The 12,566-nt window shown below is 34.7% G+C and overlaps 1 protein-coding gene across 3 annotated transcripts in view; it reads left to right on the top strand.

Annotated features, from left to right (window-relative positions):
• Window positions 1-12,566, top strand: part of LOC149785762 (endoplasmic reticulum-Golgi intermediate compartment protein 2-like) — a 62,250-nt gene that overhangs the window by 13,479 nt on the left and 36,205 nt on the right. For all 3 annotated transcript variants that reach the window (XM_089979660.1, XM_089979658.1, XM_089979659.1), the window contains exons 4-5: window positions 4,386-4,432; window positions 9,621-9,840. In XM_089979660.1, coding sequence (XP_089835786.1) covers window positions 4,386-4,432; window positions 9,621-9,840 — 267 coding nt within the window. The remainder of the gene's footprint in view (window positions 1-4,385; window positions 4,433-9,620; window positions 9,841-12,566) is intronic.

Here is a 12,566-nt window from a genome sequence, read left to right as displayed (position 1 = left end):
CAACTTATAAGCAAGTATATATAGTATGTTGCAATTTCACATGTTTTTGACTCAACTTATAATTTTAGAAAACTTCTCCCGGGTACCCATCAATCCTAATGATCGGTTACCCAGGTACCTAATCAATGGGAAATTTTATTAAATGTATACAAACCTGAAATCTGCATTTTTTGAATTCACAGTATCCGATATATATAATTACCATATGATTTCTGCTGCAAAGTCAAAGATCTCATCTTCATTGTTAAGGCCAAAAAGATGTGTCTCCAGTTGGCCAACTGTCTCTGTTTTTCGTTGCCAACCCTAGCACTTTTTTCCCCCACCAGTGAAAAAAAATTCAACCAAAAAATCCCAAATTTAATTTGTGCATTCATTTCAGCCAAGTACTTAAACACATTATATATACTAATCATTTTAATATATATAGTGTTTACAAAAAAAGAACTTTATAAAAACACAACTCCCTACCTACCCTAATTTTAAAATCAGTGCAATAGGAAACACACATATTTTTTTTGGGTGCCTGATACAGTTCTGAAATCCTAAATCATCATCTAGTAAATTGTCTTGGTCTTTATAGTCATTGTAAATATCGTCTGACTCCCGTTCCTTGCTCTCACACCCATATGTGAATGCTTATTTAGCGATTGAGTGGTTGTAACCACATCAAAACCGCTAGTTTGCAATTCAAGCCTGGCTCATAGGATACCCATATGGTGATTATCGGCAAGAAAGATATGATTGTTTGCACCTCTCTCCAGGAGACAAAGGGAGGGGCAAAAAATGATTAGTTTCAATTTTTTTAACTAAAGCTGTCCAAATTTCAGAAAACTTTTACCTGGTACAGATAGATCCTAGCAATCAGTTACCCTTGTATCCAGTCAAAGGGAAATTGCATTAAATGTATACAAACCTGAAGTTAAGTCAACAATTTTTTAAAATTCACAGTATCTTATAAATATCACTACTTAATGTCATCATGTACTAAGTTAAAAAATTTGTCCTTATTTTCTGATAAAGTTCTGAAATCCCTCCATCATTGTCAACTAAATGGTAATGATCTAGTCATCATAAACATCATCTGACCCCTTGTCCTTGACCTTACTGTCATATGAAGATGCTTATTTATAGACTGAGCTTGAGCTTTGTAAGTAACACTTTGATGATATAGTTTGTGAAATCAGTTCAAAGTTGCAACTAAATACATATCGGTTGTGCGGCAGTATCCAATAAACACCTTCTGTTAACTTTGCCACTTAATCACACTTGCAGCTTAATCAAAGGGTTGTCATGTGGTGGGAATACAAGCTGTAGGATTAAGGTCAGTTAGTTACTGGAAGAGTCACACCTCTGCTTGGCACTGAATCACACTTGCAGCATAATCAAAGTGTTGTCACAAGCTGTAGGATTAAGGTCAGTTAGTTACTGGAAGAGTCACACCTCTGCTTGGCACTGAGAATGTACACATTTTCAAGGCTCAGTCAAAAGGATTGTTGATTTGAAAACAAAGTGTGCGCTGCCTTAACAAGCACTGGCTGAAACTTGTATATGGTGAACAGGTACCCTATGGCTCATTTTATTACCTGTCTAACCTGGGTACCCATTGACAGCTTTACAGTACTGTGGAGCAATGTCAACCTTAAAATAATAATTTGTTATGTTTCTCTTTCAAAGAAGTATTATACAAAATGATGTGTATTTTTTTTATGTTTACAAACAAAACAAAACAAGCTTTCTTACCTAAGTTATCTACAAAAAAATTGAAACACATGACATGTAGTTGTCTATCCTTAGCCAACCGCCATACATTTCTTTCTCTCTCTCTCTCTCATATTCTCTCAATCTCTCTCTCTCTCTCATCATCTGAACTTAGTTTATTTGTATTATTTCTGAATGTCCACCTTACAGGAGATGCCATTGCATCTGCCTATCCATCTATCTGTTATCAGCTTGTTTCTGCACAATTACTTAAGTTCTGTGCCATATACAGTTATAAACAGAAGTTTCTTTGCTTGCACTTGGGCTTAGGAAGAAGCCTTTCGGTTTTGGTTTCAGAAGGTTAAAGGTCAGGGTCACTGTACCGAAAAGAAGAAATATTGGTTTCTGCACAGTGACATTAGTTCACCATCACAAACCTGAACAAAGTTTACTGACAGCTTGTGCCTGGAGTAAGAAAAGAAATGTCTGTTGATTTGGAGGGTCACTTTTGACAGAAAAAAACTGGCTTCCACACAATAACATCAGCTGAAGACAAACTGGATCAGACTTTTTGGATGGTTTGCATTTGGGGTAGGGTAGAAGCCTGTTGATTTTAGTTTTGAAAGTATGACGTTCAAAAATCACTGTGGCTGAAAGAAATCAGATGGTTTCTAGACAAATATTCAGTACTCAACCACATACATTTAACACATTTAACAAGATTGTGGATGCTTTACACCATGGGTAAGAAAGAAACCTATTTAGTTGGGGTTCACAGGGTCATGGGTCATCATGACAGAAAAAAGAGAAAAGGTTTTGAATAACTCTAAATCTAGACCACATACTTTGACCAAAGGTTGTGGAGGGTTTGCAGTAAGGTATGGAAGAGGCCTATTGATTTTGGGGTCAAAAGGTCAAAGGAAAAGGTCATTGTGGCTCATTTTTGATTGTGTAGAATAGCCTTCATTGTAGAGTAGAGTAAGTTCCATGATCAAATTTTGTGGATGGCTTGTACATAGAATAATAAACAAAACCTTTAGGTTCTGGGAGCTAAAGGTTAGATATCAGAATGATGGTAAGAATAATAGTAGGAAAATAATTGTTTTCTGCACAGTAAGTTTAGTTCAAGATCACATATCTTGACCACAGGTCTAGGTCATTGGGACCCATTGGTCAATAATTTCTAGAGCCAACCATGCCCTACTAGTGCCAGTAATGTATCCTAATCATTTATAAGTGTGATCATGGAGAGCAAAGGAATCAAGTGAAAGGCATACTAGGTGAATGAAAAGCATTATGTCATAGATTGAGTTCATAATGGTGAGGTGAGATCAAAAGTTTGTACTGACTCAAAATTGCTGAGTCAGCACTCAGAGGTTAGCTCAGGGATGATCAGAAATGTTGAGATTACTTGCACAATGTTGATTCTAATGTTGGGTTCAAATGAAGTTGGGCACAAACTGAAAATGAAACAGAATTCAGTGATGCTTTGAACACCTGGTTCACACAGCAATGGGAACAAGATGTTCCTATCTCTGGAACAATTCTCAAGGCCTGGTCAGATAAAATGGAAAAAAGTATGTGTCATGACTCTGATTTCATGACAATCCGTGGATGACTTTGGAGGTTCCAGCCCCAACATGGAATAAAAAAAATTGTTGATTGGACAGATGCTCTTGTCAAATAAGGCCTTAAAATGTGAAGCAATATTTGTCAAGTGTGTCACAGATTGCAAATATCATCATGTTCTCATTTGCATTGTTTAAAATAATTTCTTTTGGACCTATTATATTCACGTTTGGTAATGAATAACCTTTGTGAATTTATTTTTTTACATTCTACCATAAATCAATCAATCTATCTAGTGACAGAAGAATAAAAAATGATAACAACACAAATTTAAATTTTGTTTTTTCTCTGAATAAACTTTGATCTTTTTGAAAAAAGAAATCTCATTTAATTGTGAAGAAACGATAAAAATAGAAAGTGACCAATTCAGCATAAAATGCAGTGATATAATTCACAATGTCTTTAGTGTTATGCATGTAAAGTATATGGAAGTCATGTGGAATGACTTTTTTAAGGATCATCTTGAATCTATTTTATCTTGAAATTAAAGGTAATTTAGGAAGAAAAACAAACTGCACCATTATAAAGAGATATTCACAGTTAATTTCAACACAATTATAAAATGAGTATTCAACAATGTAACTGCCTCCCTCCCTCTACTTTTGCCTAACTCCATCAGTTTCAATCCCTTTATTAGTTTTTTTATGTGTCTCTCATTAACTCATGCCCTCATCTATAGTGCGGTTGATTTTTTGGGACCCGTTATGTACAAGTTATCTAAGAAGCAGTGTATGTGTGCATGTGCATCTGTGTATGTACATGTGTGTATGCATGTGCATCTATGTGTGTGTGCATACATGCACAATCACACATATATATAGTGAGAGAGAGGACATTCTACAGAAAGTATCATAATAGCTTAATAGTTTATTCAGCTTTAAATACACATCCAGTCTGAATATGAACAGTATTAATATAATGTACATGTGAAATAAATGTACAAGGTATTGAGATGTTTACAAAAAAGAATTATCAGGGGCAAACAATGACAGAAGTGATCAAAATATTATGCTATCTCTTAATTTCATTCAAAGTAGATGTTTATTTTCAAATTGCAGAAAGTTGAAGATCAACATTGATATGACAGTAGCCATGCGATGTGAATGTAAGTACTGTAGGCCATGTAACTCCCACATTCTTTGTTTTGGGAGTTTTTCCTGCACGGGCATGGTGGAAATTAGAGATTATTTATTGATGCATGATTCATGGTTGATTGTGCTGAAATATTTTTCCCCAGTTGGATGCACTTTTTAGGATAAAATGATCCTAGAATTGATTCAGCAATACAAATTAAGATATTTTGTATGTAACTGCAGAGAACAATGATTCATCTGGTTTTTGAAGTTTTGTCAATAATGAGGTAAGCTTAAGACATGATTGCAAAATTAAGGCATGTTGGTAAGTACATATGTGGTATGAAAGGCCTGGGGAAAGCATATCATGAAGAACACAAGAGTCCTTTGACGGGATGGGTGATCTACTGGCAAAAATAATTTCCAGGAATTCAAGATAAGACCATGAGTGTTGAAACCATTTCTGATATTATTCATCAATAACGAGATTTTCAAATTAGCCGTTTTGGTGGAAATATTGGATGTCAATCCTGACACCAGTTTCATTAAGGATAAACTAGACATTGTTAGAAGTCTTTTGGTTTGGTTTGGTGCTTTATGGAACACAATTAGGTATCATATTTGATGTAATTTTTCGTGCATGAAAAATAATGATTAATTTCAGTGTACAAAAAATTACATGTAAAATAAATAATTATCATTTTTTTATACTGACCGTGTACAAAAAATAAAAAAACCATACCAAAACAAGTTCTATGGAACATGCGCTACTCAGCAACCCAACAGTACAAACATACAGAATAAACATATATTTTCTGTCTCATTCTACTCTCAACTCAAGAATCCAATTACAATAAAAATAAAAGTACTCGAATGATTTTTGTTTTGTTTTGAGAGAGAGAGAGAAAGAGCATACTGTTTCAGTGTGCTAGCTCGTCTGCATTTAGAGCATACTTTTTTGTAGCTGTTGTGTTATTTAATGTTGGTAAAATTATTAAGATGGGTTGAACTTGTATGGGTATTATTTATTGGTAAATTGTATGCAACGATTAGACAACAAGTTGGTCTCCACTTTTTTCTTCTTCTTTTTTCTGTCTGCTGTCAGAAAAAAAGTGGAGACCTACTTGTAGGTCTACGCAAAGATCTGAATCCACGTTGTCAAGAAACTAAGTGCAGCTTGTATTCTTACAGCAACAACCTCATTTTCAAATTACAATAAAAATATAAAGAACATAAAAACATGTATTAGATAATGTGAGTGTGTGTGTGTGTGTGTGATAGAGAGAAAAATGTTGCCAGTGTACAAGACAGTATTTATTGAGGGCAGTTATTAATTGTAGCTTTTGCAAAGAGAAAAAAGTACTATTTCCAGTTACCTGACAGTTGTGATAATCCTCACGTATTAAGACACAACTACATTCCATTATCAATAAACACCTCTAAATCAATAATTCATTCTTGTTTTAATTACGATATACATTATTACAATCACAGGGGCTCATTACAAAGAAAATTAGGAGTTTTTCCGTCAATGAATTGAGGGCTGGGAGTCTGTTATATTGTTACAAGTTAGACCCCCAGCCCTCGATTCAATGACAGAAACTCTTAATTTTCTTTGTAATGAGCCCCTGTGATCAAGGCCATTTTCCATACAGCAGATGTTGTAAAGACCAGCAATCATAACACATTACTTGTTATTCGAACTCGCCAATAAAGGTAACAGTAGAGAGGTATATAGTACAATAGATTTGTCACAAAATGTTAATTATATCCAAATCAAAACAGTACTTAAGAGATTGTATATATGCAAATTGATTTAATGGAATCCATGACTTTCAAATTGACGGCAGAAAATGACAGTGTTTTTATAACTTATTTGTGTATGACTATAATGAAACAATAAGATTAGTTCATCATTGGTCTGTGGTCTTCACTTTAGCATGTGCTCAGATATAATTTTTATTTGATAAGAAAACATCACAGGGCTTCTGAACTCATTTTAAAACGCACATGGTATTTTGTTATGGAGATGGACTTAATGAGAAGAACTAATTAATGATAATTAAGGATTATGTTATGTGTTGTAGATATTGTAATGACAGTATGAGAGCTTATGCATCAATTTTTGTATTTTCTCAGGAATAATTCATTATTAATTTTTGTAAAAACAAAATAGCTATACAGTATCTTTGATCTTTTTTGCAAACATAAATCTTCTTAGTAGAAATTTTATGTCCCATAATTTAAAGGATTTTTCGAAAAATACAAAGTCACATGTACAAAAAAATATGATACATTTAAATAATTGTTAGTTTGATAACTGGATTGTGTTCGAAAAATTAAAGGGTACAAAAAAATACTTGAAATATGGTAATTTAGTGCTGAGGTAATTGGAATGAAGTGCCTTGCTCAGGGACACACCATGGCAGCTGACCCAGGCTGGTCTAATTGAAGGATTCAAACCCACACTCTTTCAATTGTGAATCTGTCATGCTAACCACTGAGCCACAATGGCTCCTGAAGTCTTTTGTTAAAAAAAAACCTTGTCATAATGATGATCCATTCAGGGGAGTAGACTTTTACTGGAACCATCATCACTGCCATATTGGATGTATGACTGGCACCATTTTAATTTAGGACCAACTAGCTATCATAAGACATCTACTAGTGACAACCCCATGTTGATATAGCCATCCATTTGGGAATTCAGATAGCAATATTTTTATGATAGTCACTATGGTGGCTATATTGAGGGTTAGTCTTTTTCAGTTATGACCTAGTAGACACCATAAGAACTCTGATGAAAACCCCATGTCAGAATGACTTTCCTTTTAAGAGGATTAACTGAAGAAAGATTTTCAAGATTGTCAGTAGCTTCTTCTGGGTCGGTGGTTCTTTCCAGGGTTTTCCAGGGTTCTTCCTCCCCCATTCATACTGGCTGCCATATATAGCCTATCTTGTGCTGAAAAATGGCATTAAACCCTACAACAACAATAACAACAAAGATCTGTTTCTAAACTTTTTTAACATGTTTAATTATTTTTATTGTTTAATGCATGATAAATAATTGATTCAAGATAGTTGTGAGCTCTTCCTTCATCCTGTCTATAATAACAAAAACAAAACACAGCTTTCAAATACTGCTTTAATAAATCTACCTGAAAGTGGCATTTTAAATTAGAATGTGTTGAGAAAATCCCAAAATAAAAAGATACAGTAGTATGAAAAAAGTCAGCAAGAGTCATATGCAGGAATGGATTGTGAGCTGTGGTCACAAGTAAAACAAGCAGGTGGTCATAAATGATATGTACCAGATCTTCATTTGAGATGAAACTGTATATAAAAGACTACAGACATTTAATTCATAAGTTACTTATATTAATCCAAGAAGAGATAATAGGCCAGCATGATGGTCATTATTCCATGTAAGAAGTTCAGTTGGTTCTAGACTTTAAAATAATGATGGGAACAGTGTTTACGTGCACAAAATGCAAAGAATGTAACAGGTCTTTCAACAGGACCAACCTGTCAATCATTAGGTTGACATAATTAATTTAGGTTTGTTGCAATATCAGCATCCCATTGATGCATCTCTTTAGATGCTCAAGAAAGCATTCGAACATCTCATTTGAACTGTTCCACTTAGTGCAAACATCTCATTTGAACTGTTTCACTTAGTGCAAACATCTCATTTGAACTGTTCCACTTTGTACAAACATCTCATTTTAACTGTTCCACTTAGTACAAACATCTCATTGGAACTGTTTCACTTAGCACAAACATCTCGTTTAAGCTTATGGTGAGGATGACCAGCATTAACATTACGATCCTCACAGATGCTAAATTAAGACTGGGAGCAAAAGAACCACCGTGTTTAAATCCACACTTACTTGCTGCAACAGTGATGTCACCTGCATTATCAATTACTAGAGCTGATTTCTTTGTGGAGTACATTCCAATCAGTCATGGATACTGTAAGTAACTCTGTAATATTATCACCCATACAGCTTTCATTTGGAGATCTGGCCTGAAAAACTTTATTTCTAAGAATAACTAATATAACACATGTTTGTTTCCATTAAGAACAGTATTATATCAGCATGTTGTTATTGTTTAATTCCTTCATTGTTAGAGAACTAAATTATTGTTCAATCAATTACAGTGTTTTATTTACCTGCTGTAGACAGAATTTGTACTGGTGGTTTATTGTTGGAGAAACAATACAAATGAAGAAACAATTGAATCCACCGTCCAAATCTGAATTGAAAATTCTGCAGCCAATCTTAGCCATGTCAACAAAGAGCTAGCCAGACACTGGGTAATAATCTTAAAAATCTGTTACTACTCCTGCTGAATTCATCATATTAATTATGGGGTTTTCAACAAAAGACTTCTTATCATATATGTTTGCTTCTAAAGCAAAATGGTGTCTATCTGACATCAATATCGCAGCCATCTTGTTATTGCCACTCCACAGTTGTTGGCCATATCAATTTTTGCCTCAAGACTTCTTATGATATTTTATTGGTCCTAATGAAATGGTACCGCCATTTTGAAAATCTTGTTATTGCTACTACTTTTGAATAGATGGCCATATTGACAAGGGATTTTCACCAAATGACAGCTAATGATATCTGCTGAAGATTTATCCAATATGGCCACCACAGCAGCTAATTTGAAACTCTTTTCATTGCTCAGGAATATCAGAGATGGTTTCAACACTAAAAAGAAGAAATGCTCTTGTCCTGGATTTTTGGTCTCATTCAGTAGAGTATCAGTCCCTTTGAGGGACTCTTATTTTGACACAGCATCACAGAATAGAGAGAAAGTGGTGGAAAAGAGATATGTAAAATCCTTATTACTTTATAAAGCATGTTTTCTGATACAGCCCATCCTATATGTGAGTGTTATTTCATATTTATTAGATAATGAAACTTACACTCAACGTAGTTTTTTTGGGGGGTGGGGTTGGGTGGGTTAAAGTTTAAATCATTATTCCAGCTAGCAGTTTCTTGTAAAAGAGGTGCATTTTCTTTCACATTGACATTTTCTTTTGCTGATAAAAGAATTGGAACAGGGATGAACATGAAGGAAATGAACCCTTTGAATACTGACTTGGTTGTTGCGATTACGATGAGGTGATTGAACTTGATCTGCAATAAACATAACATAAATTGATAAAGTTTTAATGTTCCTTTTCTTGTTTATCATGTTCATCAGTGATAGGAGCAGATATCCTGGACCAGACTGGACAAGACACCTACTCATTTGGCCAGCTGAATTTGGACAATGCCTATTTTGAATTGTCCCCCAAACAGAAATGGTACCATGAGATTACCCTTGAAGTGAACCGATACCTAAGGAACCAGTATCATGCCCTTCAGGAACTTCTGTGGTTGTCGCGATACACAGCTTCTTTGAATCCAGGCATGCCAGCCAGGTAACATACAAACCAATAATATGTGCTTACAGGCATGACAAAATCAGAAGCTCAAGTTCATGCATTAAACTAACCATATGAAATCATGTAAGAGTTACTTCCCTTTCCAACATTGCACTGTAGCCATAAAATTATGACCAGATTAAGGTTCATTAGAATAAAAAGTAAAAATGCCATTTAGGGGCCTTGCGACAACAAAAAATATTGATAAAACATATTTGGAGATAATTTGCGAGGGGGCCCCAAGACTTTGACTGCCTAAAGGCCTCCACAGGGTTTAATCCGCACTGGTTACAGTTCTGGCTCTTCACATGAAATCAGGAGTCATATGATATAGATGCAGAGCTGTCACTGCATAATGTGGTTGCATATCAGCTGTAGCTTGTTCCCATGAAATCAGGAATTGTACAGTATAGATGGATTTGGATTTTTTTAAATGTAGCTTTAACAATTTTTCAGTCATATCGCTATGATGTCTGCAGTGTGGCAGTTTATAGTGATGTCTAGCACTGGGGCATGATGCTGCAGACATGTAGCATAATGTCCCACCCAGTCACATCCTGACACCAGGCCAACCAGTCCTAACACTGATCTCTTAATGTTGAGCGCCAAGCGAGGCAGCTGTTAGTACCATTTTGATAAGTCTTTGGTATAACTCGGCAGAGGGATCAAACCCACGACCTCCTGCATCCGAGGCAGATGCTGTAACCACTAGGCCACCGGAGTGGTCACATTATAGATGTAGACGTGTCACTGCTCTGGCTGTTTGCTTTAAGTCAGATGCTAAACAAGCAGACCCTTACTGCTGTCTGCAACTGTGCAATTGCAGATCTGGGTCTCTAATGTCAGATCTGTATCAGATAATTCAACTGATTATGTAGTTTATAGTCTTAACTAAATTTTGTTTGTAATGAACAAGTGAATGCAAAAAGTGTTTTCCAATATTAGTTCACGTATGTAAGACATCAAATATATACATTGTTGAAACTTCCTCTTGCCCATCCCCCAAATAAATGTTTGTTACTATTTACCTTAATTTTACAGTAAACGGCCATAATTAGGTTCCTACTTCCAAAACTTCTTGTCTTCTATGATAATTTTTATTTTTTTAATGAATGCAGAAATTATGAATTGAAGCTGATTCAGTTTAAGCATATCCACCAGTTTAACCTTCAGTAAACATCTGATGAAAATTTACAGTAATTACAAATCTTTGATTACACTGGATAGATTTTATGTAGTTTCTAAAAATTTGGACCTAAATGATTTGAACTTTCAAAATGTTTGGGTCCCATTATTTGATTGCCACTTTAAAGGGGACAAGTTTTAATATAAAACAAATATTTTGTTAATGAAGTCTCAGAATGGTTCGAAATGGAGTTCTTTTATTTTCCTCGTGCATAAGATGGATATGGGTCGGAGTCATCCCATGTGCCACATTACAACATTTTGCAGTGTTGTAAGGAGAAAGAGATTTAATGAAGGCTTTTGGGGCAAATATATGAATGTAAAATGCATAGAAACAAGGTAATTAAGCTTATTAGGATGGCATAAACATCACCTTTTCAAAACATTGGTGAATAAAACAGAAAATATCACAAAGCTATTTGGAATATGTTTAATGAATTGGGACGATAAAGCTTGAATAAAAATGTAGGTTTCAAAACCCCAAAATAAATTATAAAGCTGTCCATGATCCAGATTCAATGGCTAATACATTTAAGAAGATTAAAAAAATGCTTGTCTTATGCATTTTCTTGCTACATCAGTTTCTTAGCATTTGCAGACGTTGTATTTTTCATTTTCTTTTCATAATGTTTCTATTCACTAACTTTATAAAGGAAGTACACTTGTCCACATATTATAAGACCTCCCCTTCTTTAGCAAGAAATTGGCTGTACAAGAGGTGTGACCTTTTTCGAGGGAGATCACACAAATGTGAATGATTATTAAATATTTACCAATTTCCTTTACAAATCACAAACATATGGAATCAATGTGATAAAACTTATATCAGTGTTATTTCAAATAATCATAAATAATTTTCTGTCATGGTACAAAAACATCTTGTCAATAAATTCGGTACCAACATCTGACTGTAACAAGCATTACCATCCATTCCATTTTTCCACTGCCGTAGCATGGATTTCTAACTATTTATTTCAATCCTTCTAATGTCAAATTTCTCAGCAGTGATTAAAGAACTTTCCCTCATTCCATTTAGACAAACAGCTTTCACTTTTCCTTTTAAACTTAGAATGTCTATTGACATTTTGCACTTTTTCCTTCACTTGGCGGTTTGTACTTATTACAGAGAATGCTCAGTGTTTACTAAGGAAGTGAGCCTGTCACAAGATCAACTAGTTTTAGTATGGTACTCTTTCTAATACATTTTATATTCTGTGACAGATAACCCCCAGTGGACTGACATACCAGTTTTACTTTATGGTGAACATACATCACGTTCAGATTGACTTAATAATACAGTTCTTCTCAGCAGTTATATTTTGTTATCTTGATAATCATATGATAATAAGAGTTATTATCAAAGTTACGAAACCTAACATCTAAGGAACATATAGTACAGTAAAACCTGTCTTGAGAAACCACTGCTATGAGAGACCACTGGTCTTGAGAGATCAGGTTCTCCATGTACAGATTTATGGATTATATAGTGTTATGACCTGTTATGAGAGACCACCTGGTGGCCTAGTGGTTAGAGCATC

This window comes from Sinohyriopsis cumingii, chromosome 13, assembly GCF_028554795.1.
Source record: "Sinohyriopsis cumingii isolate HCF-2022 chromosome 13, ASM2855479v2, whole genome shotgun sequence".
Lineage (NCBI taxonomy): Eukaryota > Metazoa > Mollusca > Bivalvia > Unionida > Unionidae > Sinohyriopsis > Sinohyriopsis cumingii.
Note: the sequence above shows the minus strand (reverse complement) of the source record. Positions and strands in the feature narration are given on the sequence as shown.